Source organism: Adiantum capillus-veneris, chromosome 1 (genome assembly GCF_014529385.1).
Source record: "Adiantum capillus-veneris isolate H3 chromosome 1, ASM1452938v2, whole genome shotgun sequence".
Lineage (NCBI taxonomy): Eukaryota > Viridiplantae > Streptophyta > Polypodiopsida > Polypodiales > Pteridaceae > Adiantum > Adiantum capillus-veneris.
The window spans coordinates 10,069,641-10,093,743 of NC_140931.1; the positions used below are offsets into that span (position 1 = coordinate 10,069,641).

The following is a 24,103-nucleotide window of genomic DNA, read 5'->3' on the forward strand; positions in this document are numbered from 1 at the left end:
ATAGTAGCAATTTTTCTTTAAGGAAGTAGAAAATCTAATATGTTCTTGTTCAAAAAAAGCAATTAAAGCCATTTTTTGGCTTGTCATCTACGCTTGCTACCATGTTTGGCGAGGATTGGTTTGAGTTTGATGCACTGGCAAAGTCTACCATTATACTATCCTTAGTAAAACCTTTTCATTTTTTAGTCATTAATGAGAAGATCACTCAGCCCCTATGAACAAATCTATGTAGCACTTATGAGAAGAAAATTGTTGCAAAATAAGATTACCCTTATGAAAAAGATTACCCTTATGTAAGGATGACAGAAGGCGGCACTATGCTTCTTTCTTGAAGGAGTAACATAATTTTCAGTGAGTTATAGACTTAAAAGTAGAAACTATAGAAGTTGAGTTATATATATCTATTACGTCCATTACCTTCTTCATGGCACACATGTGTTACTGCTCTCAGTAATTTTACACTAGCTAATGATACCCTTATTTTTACTGACGTAGTGAAGAGATTAGATGGAAGTCTATAAAGTGCCACTCTTAGAGTTAATTGGATTGAGGGAGAAACTATTCATGGGAAAGTCCCATGAACGTAGCCAAATTCTAGGGTTTGGGCATGTTTTGGCTTCCATTTTGGATTTAGAGTGCGCTCATATGGTAGAAAGCAAAGGCTCAAGTTTTTGCAAATTTCCCATTTTGATGTAGAAGGAAGCTCTATTGACACTCTAATTTTCAAATCTATAATTTAGTAGTGTTAAATGTTACATTGGGTGTATGTACACATAGGTGTGATCACAAGTTGTGATAGATACGTGCTAATTTTAGTCCACTATAGGTTCTGTGCAGAATTCACATTTTCTACAAACATGTCTAGCAATGATGGAATCAATGGTATTGTCATGAAGCTAGACAAGAGAAATTACCATGCTTGGAAGTTCTGAATAACCAATTTTTTTATGAGTAAAGTTTATGGGAGTGCACTGAAGGTGAACATGAACACGCATCAGGTTTGCTTGGGGATAATCCTACACTTCAACAGGTGAAGGCGTTCAAGGATTGAAACTAGGGAGCACATAAGGTTATGTATTGGTTTTCTTTTAGTTTGGATAATACCATGATTGAGCATATACATGATGCCAATTCTCCTAAAGAGGTTGAGAATAATTTGGTCCCACTACATGTGACCAACAATAAATTAAGTAAATTTCAATTGAAGACAAATATCAACATTGTGAAGAAGATGGGCTTGTCAGTGAATGACTATGTATTAAATATAAATGACATATGTGAATTCCTTGCATCAATTTGGTGTTATGATTGATTATGAGGACAAGGTTAAAGCTTTCTTGTGTGATTGGGGCCATTGTATATGCAGTTCAAGACTTGTATCTGTACTCGGGAAAACATTCCAAGCTTTATAAATCTTGTGTTATTAAAGCTTGGAATGTTTTCTCGAGTATGCAACAGAAGAACGTTAGTGAAGAATCATCTTCACAACCTGAAGGTAATTCTGAATAGGTATTCTATAAAAACAACAGAGAAGAAAGAGGTAGAGAACGTGGTGCAAGCTAACTTGAGGTGACCCTGGTCATGGAAATCAAAATCATGGCAAATGTATCAAGATGTGGTGATAATGTATGGTATGTGCTTTTTGGTGCATTGAACAACATGATCGGGCATGGTGAATGGTTTCAAGATATGCAAACAATGCATATACTGATTGTGTCATTGTCATTTTCAGATGGCAAAGTAAAATATATGGTTGATGTATTGCACATGCCCAACTTTACAAAGAATAGGGTGTACATTGGACAGGTGAGCAAGGTGTGTAGGTTAGGTTTGATTTTGATGGCCTCTATATACAGGAGTATGAGCACAAGGAAAAAAGGTGGACTAAGTTTTCACTCTTGATGTAGATGTACCGGAGATGAAAGCTGCCTCGTTTGCACAAGGCCCGAGGGTTGGTGGAGATATTGATGTTCGGACATGCAAATGTGCAATGGTTGAAGCCTATTTTATTTGGATTCAAGAGCTTATGGTAGATTTTCCAATGTCTAAGATTGCTAAAATTCATAAGGTTTGTGAGGCTTGTGAGTTTTAGAAAGCAATAAAAAGTGTCATCTTCTCACGACAATCATGTAATCAAAAATGTGTTGGAGATAGTGCATTTTGATGTATGGGGTCCTACGAACATTATGCATATGGGTGGATGCAGGTATCATGTTACCTTCACTGATGACAATACAAAGAAGGTATGGGGGTACTTCATGAAGGATAAAATTGAGGTGCTTACTCACTTTCAAAAATTTAAGGCTATTAGTGAAAAACATACAAGGAAATCTGTATGATGCTTGAGGTCAAATGGAGGGGGGTGTACTTCTCTAATGAGTTTAGGAGATTCTTCATGGAATTCAAAGATAGTTTTGATGCAAGTATACTCCAAAAAATCTAGTGTTACTAAGCTGAAGAACATTCACATTACAAAATTTGTAAGAGCAATGATGAATGAGAAGAACATGCCTCATTGTTACTGGGATGAGGCAGTCTTTAAGGATGTCTATATTATGAACAGGTCTCCTACTACTTCTACACAATATGACACCCAAGGAGAATTTTACTAACTGAAAACCTGATTTGGGACATCTTGAAGTGTTTGAATGTATTTCTTGTGTGCGTATATTGGATGAGTTACAAACAAAGTCGGACCCAAAAGCTGAAAATGGTGTCTTTATTGGGTATTTCCTTGAGCAAAAAGGGTATAAATGTTACAAACTTGTCATAGATTAAGTGAGGGTGAGCACTGTTTTTTTATGAGTTGAAGAGCTGGTATGTTGATGTAAAGGATGATTTTGGGGCTAATGTAAAGGATAATGTGGCTACAGAAAATGCAAGTGTGCTGTTATAAGTTTTGATTGGACCACAAGGGTCTCCAAATTCAAGCACTGCCAAACATAAAATGACAGGTTCCATGAAAGATTAAGTCCTACAAATTTATCAAATGCATCAAGGAAAGACAAAGAGAAGGTTGACAATGCCCCAAAAATGTAAAATTTGCGTGCAAGTCATGCTAATGGCGATTCAATTAGCTCAAAGCAAAGTCTTGATGAGGAGTTTGGTATACCCTCTGTGAAAAGTTTGTGTGCAATAAGGATGTATGCTCGATGTATGCTGAAAATATAAAACCTCGCAGTGATCCCTTGACCATGTAGATCCAAAAGGGTGAGCAGTCATGTGAAAATATTGACTTATGATAGTTATGCGGCAGTTGTGCATTGATGGCAGAGATTGTACAGGATGTAGAGCCTACTTATTTTGAGGATCTTGTTGGGGATATCCCAAGTGGAATCGAGCTATGGATGAGGAGATTGCGACCCTTAATTCTAACGAGACACGGGACTTAATGCCATTGTCAGAGGAAAATAATGTGATTAGATATGAATTTGTCTACAAGGTGAAGCACAATGCAAATGGCACAATGAGCAGGTACATGTAGCAAAGATTATGCACATGATTATGGAATTGATTATGAGGAGACCTTCAACTCCATAGCTAAGATGGGTACTGCTTGTACCATTATTGTAGTATCTACAATAAAAGGTTGGGTGTTTCATGAAAGGGATGTGAAGAAGTGGCTACAACGAAAGGTTGGCTGTTTCATAAAAGGGATGTGAAGAATGCATTCTTGCACGGTGACTTGCGAGAAGACGTATAGAGCAATCACATGGATATGAGGATGGGAGACATCTTGAGTATGTATGTAATCTAAGAAAAGTGTTATATGGGTTGCAACAAGCACCCAAATTTTGGAATGAGATTATGTAGCCTATTTGCTCACTATTGGTTTTTTGTGCGAGTCACTCCTTGTATATATGGGAGAATGAGAGTAGGAATTGTGATCATATGTATCTATGGGATGAATTGATTGTTAGACCGGAAAGTATGAGGCTAAATTTGAGCATGTAAAGAGACTTTTGAAGTAGGATTTTGACATGAAGGATTTGGGAGAGTTGTGATATTTCTTGGGCATTGAAATTATAGGCATAAAGGAGGGCATGTGGTTGCAACAAAGAAAATATGCATTGGATATTCTGTCAAAGTATGGTATGTATAATTGTAAAGTCTATTTCTATAACCTTGGATCCAAATTTGAAGGTGCAAGATGATGTGGGTGTTGTACTTGAGAATGCCACCATGTATAGGAAGATTTTAGGTAGCCTCATCTATTTGGCAATCTCATGACTAAATTTGAGTTACATGGTTGGGCCTAAGAGTTAGCTTATGTAGCTTTCCAAGAAACCACACTTGGATGAAATGAGGTGCACATTGCCCTATGTGAGTGCTACCTTGGATTATGCACTCTTTTATGAGTGTGGCATGGAAGATCAATTCTATGGATATACATATGAAAATTGGAATGGTAGTCTACCTAATCGTCGATCATGTTTCCTAGGAGAAAAGAAGTTAAGGCAATTTTTAGCTATGCTTGGAGCATAAGAGATGGCATTGAGCTTGAGGGGGAATGTTGAAAGATTTAGCTCAACACATGGTATACCTAGGTGACTACTTGCTCACATGTATCATTGGCATAAGGTAGCGGACATGAGGATCATCACCAATCGTACTTTAGTTGGACTTCAATGACACAGTCTACATATTGAGAGTGATGGTTGCTTATCTTGCCAATGTACTCACTAGAGGTTTCACATTAAACATTATACATAGTTCTTATTATGTTCTACTTCCCACTTATGTTCTATAAAGCTTATCATCATTTTGAGTAGTGAAGAAGAAGAAGCATTTTGTGCCTCTATTTCCATTGTGTGCTCTCTTGGTTGTGTGAGGGTGCTTGCAAGAGCTCAAGATTTCATGCCTACTACTGTCATCAAAAGTTTGATTTCCAATAGGTAGTTAGATGATTGTGGTTATCATATATTGAAAATATAGGTGCAAAAATGCATGCAAAGATGAAGAATATGAAGGAAAACCTTAAGAGCATGCAACATAGGAAGTAGTATTACTTGCCCTATAGTGATGGACATATATACACGTAGGGCCGCAAAACCTCGTAAGGAGGTAAAAAGTTTCCTAATGATCCTAAGTGTGCTCACACACATCACTTCCATAATATGGTAACAACCCCCCCTAGGAATGATGCGATGAACATGAGCTAGCACTCATATATAGGGAAGTGTCATACCCTATGCAATCCTCTAAGGGGAGTAAGCCCAAAGCTTTGTGAAAATATTTGAAGTTCTAATGAGGCAAAGCCTTTGTGAAAAGAGTTGCAAGGTTCTTGCATAGGCCGAGCTAACTTCTCATGTAAAGAGTCTGTATGGGACATAATGACCCATCCTGCAAAAAGTTTCACAAACAAGAAGAGGGTCCCCCTATCAAAGTCGACAATGTGGAAGCATAGAGCGATGGGGAGAATACACGAGAGAGAGAGAGAGAGAGAGAGAGAGAGAGAGAGAGAGAGAGAGAGAGACTTCTGAACCAATCAAACTTGGCAATGAATTGATGATAATACAATGGGGACAAGGTTGTGCTTATATACTTACCTTAGTAAATTTCCCTACCCAAACTTTGACAAATAAGTAAAATAAATACCTAAAGCCAAAATGAAATTGGGATCACATCGGACTATTCATTGGAGATGCTATGACTTTAACGCCCTCTCGGCATCTCATAGTGGACATATGTAGGAAGAACAAGGCAATGAAGAAGCTACCATGGACATCCAACAATTGTACCTCCACTAGATACACCTTAGTTATGCTTTCAACAATCTTTTCACCTTAGAAGAATGCCATCCTGAGCACCATTTGCCTCATAGAAAATTGAACTATCGACCACACTAAGAATCTTCATTTGTGAACTGTGAACACGTCACGTCCAAACTTTCCTAGAAAATGAGCTTTGAAACACATCATGTCCATAATTCGGCCAACAATTTGGCTTTGCATTCTTGAGCCAAATAGAGTATCTTCTTGCATTTGAAACTATGGATCTCGGATGTCGTGGTGGGTATCGAGGCAACTAACTGAGCAATGGTTCTGCCATCCTTGTCCAGCAAACTCATGCATTTACTTTTGGCTTCACAATTTCAAGCCATACAAACTGATCGCTTCCTTGAGAACTTTTGTCAAGCATAGGCCGCTAACAAGGTGTTGGCCAATCCACTTTTCATAACCATTTGTTGGTAGTGGTCTTGATCTTGGTTTGCTTTTGCCCCTTGAGGCCATCGAAACGTGCTACAAGTGGCCTTCAATACAGTTCAAGGAGGATCCTTGCATTTCAACCCCTCGGACCTCCACTTGCCAAGCCTCCAACATACCTTTCCAAACGTTGCTAGAAATGCAAGGACGGGAGATGATGGAGACACAAAACATTGTCGGCAACATCTCAAAACTCCACACCAAAAGGGTGACCAAGTCTCCTAGCATTTCAAAATTCTTACGTTCGTGGTCATTCTCCATGGCAATCTCCTCCTATGCAGCAGCTGTTGGCCAACACTGCACTCAAAGCTTGCATATCATAATGCCCACTATAGGTGCAGATTGGCATCACTGCTAAAGCATTTCAAAACATTGGCCGCTGCACATAGAAGGGGAAGACCAATTGGGGAGAGAGCCTCTCAACATGCACATAGAAGACTCTTCTATGACCAGTGCACACAGAAGAGTCAGACCAATTGGGGAGATGCCCTCTCAAAACACACAGCAATAGTAGAGCTGGTGGCTATTGCTCAATAGTATTTCAAAATGTTGGGTCCAAGTCACCTTTCAATAGCATTTTAAATGCTACAATGCGGGAGCCCTCTTGCCATGCACTTCAAAAGCCAAGCCAAAGTCCTCCAAAAATGCTGGGAAGGGACCACTCCTTCAATGCACGCTAGTTCTCCTCCCTTGCGATCAACAAGCCAAGTGCTCTGATACCATGTCAAAGTCGACGATGCAAAATCATAGAGCAATAAGGAGAATGTGTGTGTGTGTGTGTGTGTGTGTGTGTGTGTGTGTGTGTGTGTGTGTGTGTGTGTGTGTGTGAGAGAGAGAGAGAGAGAGAGAGAGAGAGAGAGAGAGACTATTGAACCAACCAACCTTGGCAATGAATGGTTGATAATACAATGGGGGCAAGGTGGTTCTTATATACTCACCTTAGCAAACTTCTCGACCTAGACTTTGACAAATAAGTAAAGTAAATACATAAAGTAAAAATACAGATTGGGATCACATTGGGGTATTCACTTGAGATGCTATATCTACGATGCCACCACAAGAGGACTAGGAAATGGACACAAAAATGGGCTCTTTGACTTGTGTTTTTTTAGGTTGAATAGTTACAAAAAAACAAGCAATTGTATAATGCCAAAACTTTAACCAGCTACAAAAACAAACTAGGAGAAATGGGGCTACAAAAGCCTATTGGGCTTTTGGAAAGGATTGAAATCACTAGTTGTGAGATCTCGCCCCTAAGGTTCTATACATAAATAAATTTTACCAACTTCATCACTTAAATACGGGCCTGTTTGTTCACACAAAATATTCCTATAGGATTCATCTTGATAGATGAGAGTATGACTAATCAAGAATTAATATGCTTGACAACACCAACATTAGATTTTTGTGCATGAAAATTTATATCCAACATTGTTAGAGCCCATATTGGATCTCGCATGAGGTTTGTAAATTCTGCATTAGATGGAGACGTGTCTGTAGTAGGGATTAGGAAGGTTTAGAGAGTGTTGCATTCCTGGAAATAAACTGCTAATCACAGGCTTAATCACTTAATGGACACTAGAGTAGAGAAACTAAATCAATTGAAAATGAGTACAAAGAGGTTCATTGTATAGAGTTAGAATGAGCATCTCTGCTTGCATCATGGAAGACATCATACAAGAGTCAAGATCAACCCAAATCCACTAGAGAGAAAATGGGTACTCTTTTAGGCACTTGTATGCACCCTTTTACTAAGTTTAATTGAGCCCATACCATCTAGAAATGTTCCACATTGGTATCCATATACCCAAGGTACATTTCCACATGCTAGCGCATGATTCTTGCAGCCTAAGCATCCAGTAGACTAAAGATGGTACGCACCAAGGCTTAGGCTAAAGTCCATAAAGTCCAAAAACCTTCCCCTTGAGGTTTAGACTATGACCTCAAACATATTCTGACACACTCCAATCCAGGAGCACCAATTTAATCCAAGAGCCAAGAAGAAAACCACCTTCAATCTAGGAGTTCCCATAAGCTCTAATCTAAGAACCAAGAAAAGAATAATAAATGCCTCTCCTCAGACAATGTCAACAAGTCCAAGGCCAAACTTCTCTTAGCTTATCCCAATATGACTCCACTGCAAGCGATAGAGAAAACTTCAACTTTGTCACTATGATTGGTTGTCGACCTTCTACTTTATCTTCATTGTTCGACTCTAATGCTTTGTCGACATTGCTATTGCACCCTAACTTTCTCATAAGCTTTATTGAGTGGAATGCAAAGCTAAAGAACACTAATGCATACTCCTTTTGGAGGTAAATCTTTCTTTTGGTTTCTCTCCTCACCACTCACCATGCTTTGGAGCGGTCTTTGCACTTGGAGACTCTCTAAGGCCATTGTCTCGACTTCATACAAGAGTACAATCATGATATCATTCCCGAAAATGATAGATATGAAAGTATACATTTCAATGGTATTGTGCTTGATTAGAAAACTTTTGAAGCTTAACAAATTGTAGAAAGAGAGAGAGAGAGAGAGAGAGAGAGAGAGAGAGAGAAATAGATAGAAAATTTTCCTTGAATGCCCTTTTTGAAGCCTCAAAGCTTTGGAGATGACTTGTTGAAACCTCCCCTTCATAGAGAGCAAGATGATTAATTACATGTGGGTACGTCTCTTGACAGAGGCCAGCATCAAAGAATCTGGTGAGAAGGCTCTCTTGGCTATAGTAGCACTAGGTGCCTTATGCCTCTGAACTTATGCATGTGGGAAAGGGGTCTTATGGACCCGACCAAGCCACGACTTAGATTGAGGGAAGGTTTGGCGTTTGGTTCAAGTGGCCTTGTGTATTGGGAATGGCCAAAGTAAGTAGGTTTATTCTTTACTTTGTAGGGGGTGTCACACAATATCACACCCATGTTTGGCAAAGAATCAACTAGAGCTAATCCTATCCAAATGTAGAGATCAGGGGTGCAAATGAGAGCTTGCAACAAAGGCTATGAACTTGGGATTCCATGACACAAAGTGAGAATTTTTTATTATGAGAAAAGTATGCAACAAATTGTCCCAAAAGTGAGCCTAATTATGCAATTGGAAAGCCCTGATTGATGAAGCGCTTAATGTTAATTAGCCTTCTAATCAACTAGGAGAGTAGTGGCTCAAGAGTCTTGTTGAAGAACATGCTCACACTAACTCAAGGAGTGCTAATCATGCATATACATGCAAAGAGAGAAACTACTACTACTTTAAGACTAGTTAACTAAGAGGATTAATCCCCTTCAAGCTCTAATACCATTTGTAGAGATTAGGGTGGTTCAAAAAGTGTTGCATTCATGGTAATAACATGCTAATCACTTAATGGAAACGATAACTAGAGTAGTTAATCACAACCTTAATCACTCAATTAGAGTCGAGTGTAGACACAAAATGAGAATTAGATTGATTGAAAGTGAGTACAATACTCTACCCGTGGAACCAACCATGAAAAGCCTAACATACAATGTGCACATTGTTGTGATTTCATATCACAATAAAGGCCTTTTTTGGCCTACATTAATAAGTATTCACATTGCAACAAATAAAGTATCTTATTTTTAACGGATTGGTGGCTATTCCAACATCATTGGTGTACATTCACTTAAAGTAATTACTCTTGGCACCAATAGCTGGTGCACACATTTGCTTGTACTCCTAGAACCCTAATGTAATTCTGTCAAAGCACAATTTGGGAGACCAAATTGTGCCATCTTCACTCGCTGTGGTCACTTCATCCAACTAAAATCACACAAATGAAAAAATGTATATCTAAGGTCACTACCAAAATATATGGTAACAAACTTTCACTCGTACAGTATTGTTATTTTGTTGCACAAGGGATTATAGGTTCAAATAATTGTGGAGCTTTAGAAAATTATAAGAACATCTATGTAGATATGAAGTTATAAACACTTTTGAAAACATAGAGTATGAGTATTACTGGTTCCTGCTGATGCATCCTGCCACTAGTATGCAATAAAATGTACAATGAAGAAGATTATTATGCCCATCCTCGATACAGATCGGGATGGAATAAAAGCTGGAGGTTGGGGGGCCTCTCAAGGCTGAGATGAGCACTAAACGGCCTCATCAATTTGTGCAAAGCGTCTAGCTAGGACCTCCTACCAGGAACCTTCAAATGAATTTTGATCATGCTCCTCTTATGCAACATGACTTTCTTGCAAGCCAATGTGATGCTTGAGATAACCTTCCACCCTCTCCAACCCACAAAGATTCTTCACCCTTTCCATTGAAGCTGGAGTATCTAACCTGAAAAACCCATCCTTGCCTTGACCCTCTTCTCCAAATGTGGTGAAGCAGTCCTTCCTCGCCGCTTGAATGGCTTGCCTTACGGCGGAGTGAACTGTTCCAGCTAAGAGCAAAGGGGGCTCCCCACATGCTGATGCCAAACATACCACTCCCCCATCAATGCGAGAGAAAACACACACACACACACATTCAGCTCATTCTGGTTCACTTGCGGATTGAATACAAACAAACCTTTAGAAGAAAGCACCCGATTTTGACGAGCAGCGCCAGAAATCATCTCCACATGAAACTTCCGTGGTATATTGTCTACAGTTGGAGGCTTGTATGTCCATGTTCCATTAGTGAGTAACACTCCATTTACATCCACTTCATGCTGCTCAGTCAAAAAGAAGCCAATCCCTTGCACAAAGGAGCCTTCAATCTGCCACCACTCAAGGTATATAAGACATCAACACCAACCTTGGAATCTAGCTCAACATATCCATGCACGCAAAACCTGCAGGTAAATTTCTCGCTACTATACACATACCTGGTCCTTGTGTCCTTCACAAATTGTATCACATATGCTCCAAATAGCATAATCCACATTATCCCTTTAAACCACAAAGACAGTAATGACTCAGAATGAAGAGGGTTACTAACCTGACCGATGTCGATTGCTGGATTTAAACTTTTCCCACAATCGTAGATGAGGTCAGATTCAAGGATCGTCACGGCTCCTGTCAAAGTGTTAACCTCGACCTGTGTAACAAGCATACACATCAATTAGAAATATCTGTTTTATATACCAGAGTTTAGATCCATCAGCTATCCTTGAGTATTTGGATGATTGGTTCACATTGATGCGTCATATTGGTGGTACGCACAGGCATGCATGTGTGTAACATTGAGGCCCAAAGATGAGGACATGCACAACGAAGAAAAGGCAAGCAGACTGCTTGCGCCAATAAAACAAGATATTTTTCAAGACCTACTGTTCTCTTCCCTATGGTCTTGTTCTTTCCACCACACAAAATCTTCCTATGAACTAACTATAACTAGACATGTTTAGCAAAATCAATGATGCCATAAAACTTTCTAATTTCCACAAATCCTCCGATTCTGGACTTACCATCGTTGCTGCTACGCTGTAGGTGAGGTATGCAAAAGTACTTTGCTCAGGAAACCAATGAACCTGAGCTGAAAGATCAACTTTGCTAGCTTTTGACTGCATAGTTGAAGTAGGGAATCACATAAGATAGTGACTGGCATGAAAGGAACTGGAAAGATCAATTCTGCTTAAAATTGCATTAGGGACACGGCACATACCAGGGTGATGAGATCAATCCACGACAAATTTCCAGCCACAACCTTCTGCTTCTGAAGCTTGACTGGCATTAGTCTGTCCACAAGAAGTTGGCAAGCTTTCATAACTGCTTCACAACTTCCTTCGGATGTGGTGCTACTAGACGTGAGACCCCCATGCGGCAAGCTCATGCTATCGGCCTGCACAACCCGAATGTTCAATGACTCCAAGCCTTCCTTGCTCCTTTCACACAACGGACTTAAACCATTAATAGTCGCCTGCTTCACTTTAGTCCACAGCCCCTGACCTATTTCAATCCCTCCAACCTCCACAACAACAGAGCCATCCTTAAAAATGCTGACTCTGGCAGGTGTTGAGCTCCGATGCACCTTATAAACACAAGGTAAAACAGATAAACCTCTTTTCAGCCAATGATTGGACATGTTAAAACTGTCAATGTCTCTCTCTTTGGCCTCGACACGTTTCACCATCGTGTTCCAAATGGGAAGCACATCAAAATCATCCTTGCAAGCGATATTTAAATCAGGGTGAAAAAGTCGAGCACTATCAATAGTGTGCAAGTTTCTTGAGACTACTAGCTTCATGTCTAAACCCAGCACAGATGCAATATGCTCCAGTATTGTATCTGCAATGAAAGAACCTTGAACATGCCCCGGTGCTCTCATTGCACTTTTACATGATAGATTTGTTTTGCAAGGTAGAAACTCAATATCAAGTGACACCCAATTGTATTTTAGCAAACCCTGATAAACAGCAAGATGCAATACTGAAGTGAAGTCTTGTGACCAGCCACCATCAATTGAGATCTTTGCTCGGAGGCCTGTCACCTTCCCGTACTGCTTGAAACTGACTGAATACAATGCTCTGACAGGGTGCCGGCCACCCATCATAACCATGTCAGTCTTGCGGTCGAGGTACATGCGCACTGGATGGCGCAATTTGTGTGCAGCAATTGCACATGCTGATGCCACCTGTATCCATAAATCACCTTATCAATCTTTCCATCCAACACTCTAATGGAAGACATAATGCAATCAAGCTAAGGCTTACCCCGACATTTCTGAAGGCCTTTCCTCCAAAAGCCCCTCCTACTCTTCTTGTTATGACTCGTACATTATGATGGGGGATGCCAAGGCATGCTGAGATAGACTCTTGCACAACGCTTGGACTCTGACACGAACTATACACCACCAAACTCTTATCCTCATCTGGAACAGCAAGGGCAGTTTGTGTTTCCATGTAGAAAAAGTACTGAGAACCAGACCTGACCTACATAACAAGAAATTAACCAATCAGTTTTGGTCAGCATATGGAAGCATTGAACCACACCTTTCTGTGTATAAAATACCTCCCCATCCGTAATCTTGTGATCAGCTTCAAGAAACCCGGTCTCAATGTCTCCCACTGAGAATCTGAAAGGGAAGAAAGATTTTGGAAAAAAGCTGTTGTTGGCTTCTGCTTCTTCCACACTCAAAATAGGTGAGCTTTCAACTTCATACTCCACCCTTACTTTGGCTGCAGCTTGTTTTGCATGTTCAGGTGAGTCTGCAACCTTGTGAAGAATGCAAACACATAAAAACAATTCATACTTATTGCCAAACCATGCCAACCAAAACCTCTAAGGCAATCAGTAAAGTCAAAATAGAGTGGCAACAGTGGAAGATACGCACCATGACTCCAAGAGGGTGGCCCACATACTCTACACAATCTGTTGCAAACAAGTTCTCTGGTTGAGAAAAAATATTATGAAGAGCTCCAACATTTGCCCCACCTTTGGGGATGTCACTTGCTGATATAAATGCCACAGCCCCGGGTGATGTAACTGCAAGTTTTGTATCAATCATCTTGACCTTTGCAAATGCCTTCACACTCGTAACAAATGCTGCATAGAGACAGTGTTCTGGAGCAGGTATGTCGTCCACGTAAATGGCCTCACCTAATTACATATCAATCAAATCGTTCATGGCAGATTGGTTCAAACTTCAGAATACGAATGAAAAAAAAGTTGATCAAAAACAATTCCTTGGAAGTCGTAAGGTATAGGAGGAAGGTTAAGCTATGACCACTACAAGACTGCTTCATTTGTGGATGGCGTTTTGCAGATGATACATTGTGGCTCAAAAAGTACTATTCAAAGATGGAATAGAAGCAGGAAGAGGTAGATACAAACCTGAAGCTTGGAGTTTTGCCTCAGATTTTTCCGCTGCCTTTCCGAGAGCAATATCATCCTCATAACCTGGCACATTTTGCCTCCCAGTGATGGTGAAAGGGCTTTTCTTGTGAATTGAATTTTCCCCTAAACAAGGCTGATCAGTTTTTCCATTCTGGTTCCTACTTGATGGCCCATTCCCACCACGTTCACACTCGGTTGCTAAACCAAGTTCTGAAGGAACTCTTGATTGCAGGTAGTAGGCAAAAAAATCAAACAGGAAACTGACAGCAACACTAGACTTGTAATCCGCCAACTTTGTGCCCTTTACAAAAGGCATTAGCTCATTTTTCAAGATAGTGATAGCTTCAAGTAAGACACTTTCATGCACTGGCCTACCCTGAAGAAAGCCTTCAACTTTGTGCGCTCTGATTGCATGCCCTTGTCCAAAAGCACCAAATGCAAGCCTCACATCCATGATCTGGTAGCATGAACCTGTATTTAAGACCTTGGTAAGAAATGCAGCATTTATGTATGCCAATGAGTTGCCCAAACTTCGTGGAGCCGCCCTGTAACTATCAAACTGCCATTTGGTAATGCAATCACTTTGTGAACCCACAAGAAAAACTTCCCTTATGCTGCCATTGGTGTGGCATGCAGCATCACCCATCTCCTTCAACCACAAGGGGATGTCAATGAATTCGAGAAGCCAGCCAGATTCAAGCGATCCTTTTTGTAAAAACTCCTCCATACTAAGTGTTCTTCTATTCTTGCCAGCATCAACTAGATGAAGCAAGGAACCAAGAGCTAGGAGTAAAGTTGCTAGATCTGAATCAAAGGAGAATTGCTGAGCCATGATTAGATTGCCTCCAACACTAGCCCTACGCCGGACATGTGGGTTGGCCAGTTTCCTCAAGTGAGAGATAAGACCCCGAATCAGAGATTCATTTGACTTATGATTGCTCCTCAAGATTGATTCCAGTGTAAGGATCAGCTCCTCAATAGTGACTGCAGAGCCCACTTTCAGCGTCCCTGACACCTCCTGTAGTGTTAACAGCTCCGGCACACGACTTATATCAATAAAGACCCGCGGATTCTCGCCTTTGTAGTAACCAGCACTAGTGTTACCAACCACAAGCTTCACGTCACCTCTTCCACGGTGACAATGCCAAGCCTGAAAGACCTCTTCTAAACTTCTTCCCTGGATCCATAATCTCTCTTCCTCAATCACAGAAGCATCTTTAGACTTAACATGAAGAGGCAAAGCCAATGTGGTAGTTTGAAGATTTTCAGTAGTGTGATTGCAATCTTGCCTGCTGGCCAGATGCTCTTTCAATTCGAGCTCTTCCATGAGAAACTTTGGAAAAGCAGAGTCTGTTGCCCTGACATAGGTGGGCAAGAGGTTGACATTAGCATCCTTGTTTGAAGCCCAGAACGTGTTAATACCCAGGTCTTCTATGTCCACATCACCAGCAAAGCTTTTGCAAGAATCAACAATAGGTCGGTAGCCTGTACATCTACAGATATTCCCAACAATCGCCTTTTGGGCATCTTCACATGCAAGGGTGGGGATGGTATGTACAGGTTGTTCATGAAGATCACTGTCAACATGTGAATGTGTGCCATTAGGAACACTATTTTCGGAACATTGATGGTCACCATTAGCAATATCGGATGGAGATATGTGGGCATTGCGCAAGCAGCTGTAGATGGATATGCACATACCAGGTGTGCAGAAGCCACAATGAGAACCATGAAAGCCAGCAATGCGCTGTTGCACGGCATGCAAGCCTGTCCGGGTGGAACCAATGCCTTCGATGGTGGTGATGGAGCAGCCATCAAGCGAGCAGAGGAGAGCAAGGCAAGAGTTGATGCTGAACTCTTGGACTTGCTTTGATTTCGGGTCGTAGGTGGACAGAAGGACGAGGCAAGCGCCACAGCCACCTGTACGTATTTAAGACTGATCTCATATACATCATCAACCATTATCCACACAACAGGGGCAGTTCTCTCTCTCTCTCTCTCTCTCTCTCTCTCTCTCTCTCTCTCTCTCTCTCTCTCTCTCTCTCTCTCTCTCTCTCTCTCTCTCTGCGTGAGAATATGTGTGTACCTTCACCACAGCTGAGCTTAGTGCCGGTCAATTGTGTGTGAGAGCGAAGGAACGAGAGGAGGGTCATGGAGGGATCGGGAGAGGGGATCTCCACCCTGTGGCCATTGAGCGCGAAGAGCAGGGGGCGGCTTGCCACAAAGCTCCCACCGGCAGGTCGGGGAAGCAGGGGAACGTCGGCCATGACGGGGAGACGGCAATGGAGGGAGCGGAGTGAGGTTGGCGAATGCAAGAGTCTTTAGTAATACCATAGGCTAGGTGTAGCACGGAGGCAAAGGTATAGTATGGAGCTCAGCTGAAGAACGCAAGAGTCTTCAGCACTAGCGTAGGTGTAGCACAGGGTCAGCAGAAGGAGGACGTACAAGGAGCTTTAGACCAATTGAATTCGATCCCATTTGATTCATTTGCTAAATTATAGCAGATACAACATATCCAACTAGCAAAAGTGTGGCTTTACATCATGCTTTCTACACGTTTGCTATAAAGGAGTTTAATGTTTTTGTTAGATAAATCTAGCAAAATGCATTTTATTTTGGATTACTATATAGTAAGTAGTCCATATGAATAGTTGCTACATATTTACTATTTAGTAATTTTGTGAGAACACATATTTTTGTTTTTAAATCAATTTAGATTTCGTCAAGGTGTAACTTTGTTATTATGTAAGCTAATTTCAACGACATGAATAGCTATTTCTAGAAGAAATATGTTAAATTGGGTAGCGTTTATTTGGGGTTGGCACAATTCATCACCTGAAACCTATGAAAGAAAGCTAACTTTTAGAGATGCAGGGCATGGCGCAAAAGGACTTCGAAGGAGTGTGAGAAGTTTGTGAACATCTGTGGAGGATAAATAGGTGAAGAGTAAGACAAAGTCCTTTCTCTATCATATGCAAACACACATCTATACTATGCGAGCCGGCGGGTCGCACGAGCTAGTACTATATACAATGGAGCTTAAAATTTTCAAGGAAGGAGAGAGCCTCCACACGTCACACTCTGGCTCATTTCAAAGAAAACCTTAAGAAACATTCAATTTGGAATGCAAAAGTAAACGGTAAGTACAAAAAATAAAAAAGGAAAAGACTTCAGTGAGTTCTGCAATGTAAAGTCAAAAACTTAGTACTCTGTATATATTTATCTACACAATTATAAAAGGGGGAGGGATTCCGATCCCCCCCCCCTCGACACGTGGCATGTGCTCCTTGATCCGGCTCACCCTTCGACAGTGTAACCTGCATTTTGAGTGCGCTCAGTGAGAGGGACTTAACTTGTGCTGAAAAAGAGAGAGAGAGAGAGAGAGACGGCTGGAGTTTCAATAGCCATGGATTTGTGGGCCAACGAATCTGTAGCGTCTTGATCGGCTACCGTTTCTTCTGCCCACGTTTGTCTACTCCATGGGAATCCACTGGTCTACCTGCACCTCCGCCTACTTGCGACAGCTATCGCCTTTTGCCGCCTCTGCCTATGGCCTCCGCCCCGCAAGCTCTACCTTTGCGCATGGCCTCCTCCGTCCGCCTTTGTTTTTCGTCATGCACGTCCCTGCACATTGCCTGCTTGCATCAGCCCTCACCTCCGAGATGCCCTGTGTGCAACCCTCCTACCTGCTACTCGAAGTCAGATATCGGGCTGTTTGTTGACGAAATGTTTAGGCTAACTCGGAGTTGTTGCAATGGCACGTCTGATTCGTTGCAACCTGCCACGTCTGCAATGCCAGACCCCTGCGGCCCCTGCCATGCCTGCTCCTTGAGTTGAGGTCTCCGGGCGCCTCCTCGAGCTGAGCTCCTCCGGGTGCTTTGGGTCGGTGCTCTCTCTCTCTCTCTCTCTCTCTCTCTCTCTCTCTCTCTCTCTCTCTCTCTCTCTCTCTCTCTCTCTCTCTCTCTCCATAATAATCCTCGAGCAACAACCTGCAGGCAAGGGCTCTCTCTCTCTCTTAATCCTCGACTTTATGCCATCTAACAAACTACAGGAAAGTGCGAGAGAGAGAGAGAGAGAGAGAGAGAGAGCAGGTGCGTTACTATTGAAGTGTCTGTACATGGGCTCATTTCTCTCAACCTCCTTTCTCCCACACACATACATACCCATGAGTCCAAGCTCCAGCAACTACTTACAATGGATTTCTTCATTTGGGCCTTGCTCTGCTTGATCAATTTTAGTACAGAGCAAGCCCACTCCGCAGCATTGTCGTTCGCCTTCGACAGTCTCTCAACTCGAAATCTCACTCTGCTTGGAGACTGCTTCATTAGGAACTCCAATTTGGCCCTCACAAGAGATACCTCCGTCCCCTCGACGAGCGTCGGAAGATCTCTTTACAAAGAGCTGGTCCAATTCTATGATTCTACTACAAACAGGTCAGCATCCTTTCAGACATCCTTTGCATTCTCTGTTATCAATCACAATCCGAGCCTTGCCAGGGATGGGCTCGCATTCATCATCGTCCCGGATGACACATCTATAGGCAGCCCTAGAAGGTGGCTTGGTTTGGTAAATGCTACTAATTTGACACGAGATTCAAGGCCCCCTTTTGTTGCAGTGGAATTTGACACATATTTAGATGTGGGATTTTTTTATATCAATGAAAACCATGTGGGCATAGACCTCGGAAGCCTGCTTTCGATCGCCACCGCGGATGTGGGTGTGCTACAAATGGACCTCAAGAGTGGAGATATCACCAGTGCATGGATAGATTACAATGGTACATCCGAGGTTTTCGAAGTCAGATTGAGCTACACATGGCAAAGGCTAGAGGAGCCTTTCCTGAGTGCAAATTTTGGCATGAAAGAATATGCGCAGGAGAATATGTATGTGGGGTTTTTAGCTTCAACTGAGGGATCACAGGACCTCCACACATTGTACACATGGAGGTGGAAGATCTCATGACGATAGCAAGTTGGCGAAATCATATCATGAGTATTTTCCAAGTGGTACGCAAGATAATAGGAAAAATGTGAATTAGGTCCGGATATAGGCTTTGCAGATTTTACATTTTCGTAGTTGCAAGTTGCAAATTTTTGCAATTCTAGATTCCAGATTTTCGTAGGTATTGCAGACTTTTGTAAGCTATCGTAAATTTTCGCAGAAATGTGTGTAAGTTCTAGATGTGTATGAATTTACATTTTCAAGTTGCAAGTTACAGATGTGTGCGCATTTGCCTTGCTTTAATGACAGGTTCTCGATTGCCTTGCTTCAACAGTTCTTGATTAGCACTGATTCCATATGGTCTCGATTAGCAATACAGTGTAGATTACTGAAACTACCCATTATTTTACAAATGTATTTGACAGTAAGCTCAGGATTTTAGGCTCAGAGACACATAAGCTCAAGATTTGGGTGTGTATGTGTGTGTGTATGTGTGTGTGTATTTGTTCCACCCTCAACCTCCCTGCAATCTTCCCCTCCCTCTCGGACTCTTTGTAGTTGGAGTTCCACTCTCAATCTCCAGAAGCCCCTACAGCTCCCTGGAAGATGTCATTGAGATGCTTGCTGCATGTGGTTTCTGCCCCAGGTCTTTGCTATTTCTAAGTTGTTCAATTGATGTAACTTTGTGTTCATCATTAGCTTGCAGCTGCTGATAACGTCAATTTTTCCTTCTCTCTCTTCTCTCTGTATAACTCTTTCTTTTCAAATATAGGCATACAACAATATTCAAAGCTTGAGCGACACTTTAAATTATCGAGACCATATGTGTGTGGTGCCATCCTTAGGAAATACTAAGGCTTGCGACTTGCAAGGGAAATGGGGTTTGTCAAGGCTAGATAGAAAAGCCTGCAATGGAATGAAATGCAAATTTCCAAGGCAAAATGTGTTCTTGCTGAAGTCGCGGAGCGGAGCTTAGATCGACTCACACACACACACACACACACACACACACACACACACACACACACACACACACACACAGAGATACACAGACAGAGAGCTTACACAGTACGCAGAGAATTCATTGAAGGGTTATCTCCCAAATCTTATTATTCACACAAGTATAAGTGAGTATATACAAAGAGTTAGTGATAAGCAAGTTAGGCGGGCATCCGGCCATATCCGTATAAGAGGCCACTTGGGCTTTAATCCCAACAACCTCTCACTTAAAGTCCAATGTGGCACTTTAAGTAACTGTAAATCTATGAAAATAAATGTACAAAGATTTACATGGCTGCCATCTATCCAATGCCCAATAACTCACGACAATGCACAAAGCCCTCTCCTGGAAGTCTCTTTGTGAGTAGATCAGCAGGATTGTCCTTGGTGTGGATCTTCATTAGTTGTATCTGCTTGTCTTCAAGTACTTCCCTAATGAAGTGATATTTCACATCAATATGCTTAGTCTTCAAATGGAACACTGGATTCTTTGCCAATTGTATAGCACTTTGACTATCACAATATAACTTTGGCATATCTACTTTGATTCTCTGCTACCAATCTACCAAGCCAAATATCTTCTTTGCATGCCTCATTTGCTGCAACATACTCAGCTTTTGTAGTAGACTGCGTAATACAATCTTGTAATCGAGATCGCCATGATATGGCACCTCCAGCCAATGTAAAGACATAGCCTAATGTAGATCTCCTCTTATCCAAGTCTCCTGCATAATCTGAGTCAGTGTATCCTCTAACACTCAAATCCTGACTACCATGGCATATGCGCATACTCTTTGTATGTTTTAAGAATCTCATGATACCTTTGCCGGGATTTGACATATATCTGCTAACCACTCCAACTACAAATGCAATATTCGGACGTGTAGCAATCATTGCATACATCAAACTCCCACATGCAGACACATACGGCACCACATCCATTTCAACCTTTTCCACCTCAGACTGTGGGCAATCTTGGTTGCTTAGTTTCACATATGACGGCAATGGTGTCATCAATGCCTTTCCCCTATCCATATGGAAACTTTGCAACACCTTGTCAATATATTCTTCCTGAGATAAGTAAAGCATCTTCTTTGACCTATCTCGCTGGATACACATACCCAGTATATGACTTGCCTCACCTTTGCCATTTTTGACTTAAGAGCTAAAATTTCTACCATTTGTCTATCAGCAAGTAACATGTCATCCACATACAAGATGAGGATTATCAAGCTACCATCCTTAGCTTGTCGAGTATACAGGCAATGATCTGTTTCACTTCTCTTGTAGCATAAATTGGTGAAACTTCTCTTTGCCATAGAGACTCTTTCTCAAACGACATACCAATTTCTCTTTGCCTTTCTCAACATACCCTTCTGGCTGCTGCATATAAACCTCCTCATGCAAATCTCCATGAAGAAATTCCGTTTTCACATCCATCTGATGTAAATGTAGATCATGTTTGGCAACCAAAGCAAGTACACTTCTCAATGTTTTCATCTTGAAAGCTGGTGAAAATACTTCATCAAAATCTATTCTGTGTTCTTGCTTAAAACCCTTAGCAACCAACCGTGCTTTGTATTTTGGTTGTCCATCATGAGGAGTAAGCTTATACCTGTAAACCCACTTACAAGGTAGAGCTTTCTTGCCCTCTGGCAATTGAACCAAATCCCACGTTTGATTCTTATGCAGAGCCGTCATCTCTGATTGCATGGCCAACTGCCATTTTTTCGAGTCAACCACTTGTAATGCCTCCTTATAGATGGTTCTCAGCAATCCGTGCGCATGACATAATTTAGAGGTGGCACATAACGATTAGGTGGTTTGGAGACACGCTCAGAACGTCTCACCACAACTGATTCTGCCTCTCTAGTGTAAGGTCCCTCTCTAAACCCTAGAGCCATTCAAAAAAACTTCGGCCTAGAAAATAATTTAGAAAAAGTAAGACCGACAAAGAAGTTATACGGACAACGAAACTTTACTCCATAATGAAAAGACAAAGATATTTCAGATAAGAAATTATGTCATCCCTATATTTTTCCTTTAAGATTAAGATTATTTTTATACTTCTTCGTCAAAAATCCGTGTGGGAACTGATCTAGATCGAGAACTAGAAAAAAAAGGGACTAACTTAATTGAAAGATAAAGTTAAGGGATAAGAACTAAGAAGAAAATTGGGGTCCAATAGGAAGAATTGGGGTCCAATAGCATTTGAGAAGAGAAATAGGGTCCAATAGCATTTGAGAAGAGAATTTGGGATCGAATAGCATTTGAGAAGAGAATTTGGGGTCCAATAGGAATTGAGAAGAGAATTGGGGTCCAATAGGAATTGAGAAGAGAATTTCACCCACCATTTTCTATATAAACACCCCCTCTCCTTTGTATTTTTACACACACATATGTTGCTAAGCTACTTGCATACTTGCCATGCTCAAGATTATGCTTAAGTAAATCAAGGTTTCCATTAAACCTTGCTCTTGCTCTCTCCCTCTCTTGAAGGCCAAACCCTCAACTCTCTCCCTCTCTTGAAGGACAAACCTTTGAGGGTTTTGTGAAGAAGCTCCTCTCTCCTTCCTCTTCACCATAAATCCCTTTTCCTTCCTCCTTGAGCCTCACATCTCTTCAAGAAGGACTTCAACCCCACTTCCCTCTTGTTTAGAGGAGGTAATCTTCATTTCTAGTAGGATTAATTAATCCATGTGTTTTAATACTAGGAAGGTTTATGTGCATCATTTAGGTTTAAGCTTTAATGGAAACCTTGCAATTAGGGTTAAGTGATAAGAGTATCTATGCATCATAAAGTTAAGCTTCAAAGGTAGATTTACACTTGAAAGCTAAGCTTTAATGGTAACTTTGCACTTAGATGTAAGATTTAGTGATTACCTTGCATTTTTAGGTTTTAATCTTTAATGGAGACCTTGCACTTAGGATTAAGTGATAAGAGTATCTACGCATCATAAAGTTAAGCTTCAAAGGTAGATTTACACTCGTAAACTAAGCTTTAATAGTAACTTTGCACTTAGATGTAAGCTTTAATGATTACCTTGCATTTTTAGGTTTTAAGCTTTAATAGAGACCTTGCACTTAGGGTTAAGTTATAAGAGTATCTACGCATCATAAAGTCAAGCTCCAAAGGTAGATTTGCACTCGTAAGCTGAGCTTTAATGGTAACTTTGCACTTAAATGTAAGCTTTAGTGATTACCTTGCATTTTTAGGTTTTAAGCTTTAATGGAAACCTTGCAATTAGGGTTAAGTGATAAGAGTATCTACACATCATAAAGTTAAGCTTCAAAGGTAGATTTGCTCTCGTAAGCTAAGTTTTAATGGTAACTTTGCACTTAGATGTAAACTTTAGTGACTACCTTGTATTTTAGGTTTAAGCTTTAATGGAAAGCTTGAAAACTCATAAATTATAGGATGACCTTCTAGCTTCCTAAAATGGAAATCTAGGTACCATAAGAAAAGAGTAGTTGTCTCAGCTCGATAGAAGTAGTTCAATTTTTGGTATTAAAGAGTATTTCTAAAGTTTTCAATTTCAAGTTTGTTTGCAAATACGGGATGCGGGAGATAGGGGATAACTTCGCGGAATTGATCTCCGTGTTGTTTGAACCGAAAACTCTACAAGCTTCCATGGAGATGCCCCATGGATGGCAAAGGATTGCAAAAACCTGGGAATCAACAAAACGGGAATTGAACTTAAAAAGTTTGCATTTCCGAAGAGACATTAACCATCAAATGCCTAGGGCAAAAACTCGCTAGTATTTTCTAAATAAACTTGGTTGGTAGATAATTAATGAAAGTAGGAATTAAGGTTGATAAATGAATGAACCTGGAAATTACCAACTAAGAGTTAAAAAGGAATCTCGAGAGGTGATAGGGATAGCCCATTGCAAAACATAGATTTAACTAGGAGTTTTGAAGATTGCTTGGAAATGACCGGAAACCAAGATGGATCTTCTTGGGGTCAATTTGATTGAAACGCTGGCCCATTGAGAGGATTCTCTTGGGGAACTTGTCGGAGATTGGCTCTTTTCGGCTAGGGCAGCGTAACCGGCAAGTTGTTATACCTAGGTCATTCATACCTAAGGGATAAGGGATGAATGGGTTTGTTTTATTTTTGCCCGGTCGAGTGAAGTACCCGCGGTATCTTATTGGAAATCGTCCATAATCCGGGT

At 41.0% G+C, this 24,103-nt stretch overlaps 1 protein-coding gene and 1 pseudogene across 1 annotated transcript; one reads left to right on the forward strand and one right to left on the reverse strand.

Moving 5' to 3' along the window:
- Nucleotides 1-10,079: 10,079 nt before the first annotated feature.
- Nucleotides 10,080-16,440, reverse strand: LOC147464295 (putative aldehyde oxidase 1). The gene is made up of 10 exons (XM_086513873.1): nt 16,074-16,440; nt 13,985-15,907; nt 13,485-13,750; nt 13,163-13,366; nt 12,865-13,083; nt 11,817-12,785; nt 11,620-11,715; nt 11,151-11,249; nt 10,740-10,929; nt 10,080-10,638 (listed from the first exon to the last, which is right to left on the reverse strand). Exons 1-10 carry the CDS (start codon nt 16,252-16,254, stop codon nt 10,400-10,402), a joined length of 4,386 nt encoding a protein of 1,461 aa, XP_086369999.1. The 5' UTR covers nt 16,255-16,440; the 3' UTR covers nt 10,080-10,399.
- A 1,741-nt stretch (nt 16,441-18,181) lies between these two features.
- Nucleotides 18,182-18,949, forward strand: LOC147464296 (putative L-type lectin-domain containing receptor kinase S.7 pseudogene; annotated as a pseudogene).
- The last annotated feature ends 5,154 nt before the right edge of the window (nt 18,950-24,103 follow it).

Coding starts and splice junctions, on each gene's coding strand:
- LOC147464295 (XM_086513873.1), bottom strand. CDS start 16,254: ATGGCCGACGTTCCCCTGCTTCCCCGACCTGCCGGTGGGAGCTTTGTG. Junction 11,716..11,816: donor GGATTGATCTCATCACCCTG/GTATGTGCCGTG, acceptor TCAACTATGCAG/TCAAAAGCTAGCAAAGTTGA. Junction 11,250..11,619: donor ACAGCGTAGCAGCAACGATG/GTAAGTCCAGAA, acceptor CTTGTTACACAG/GTCGAGGTTAACACTTTGAC.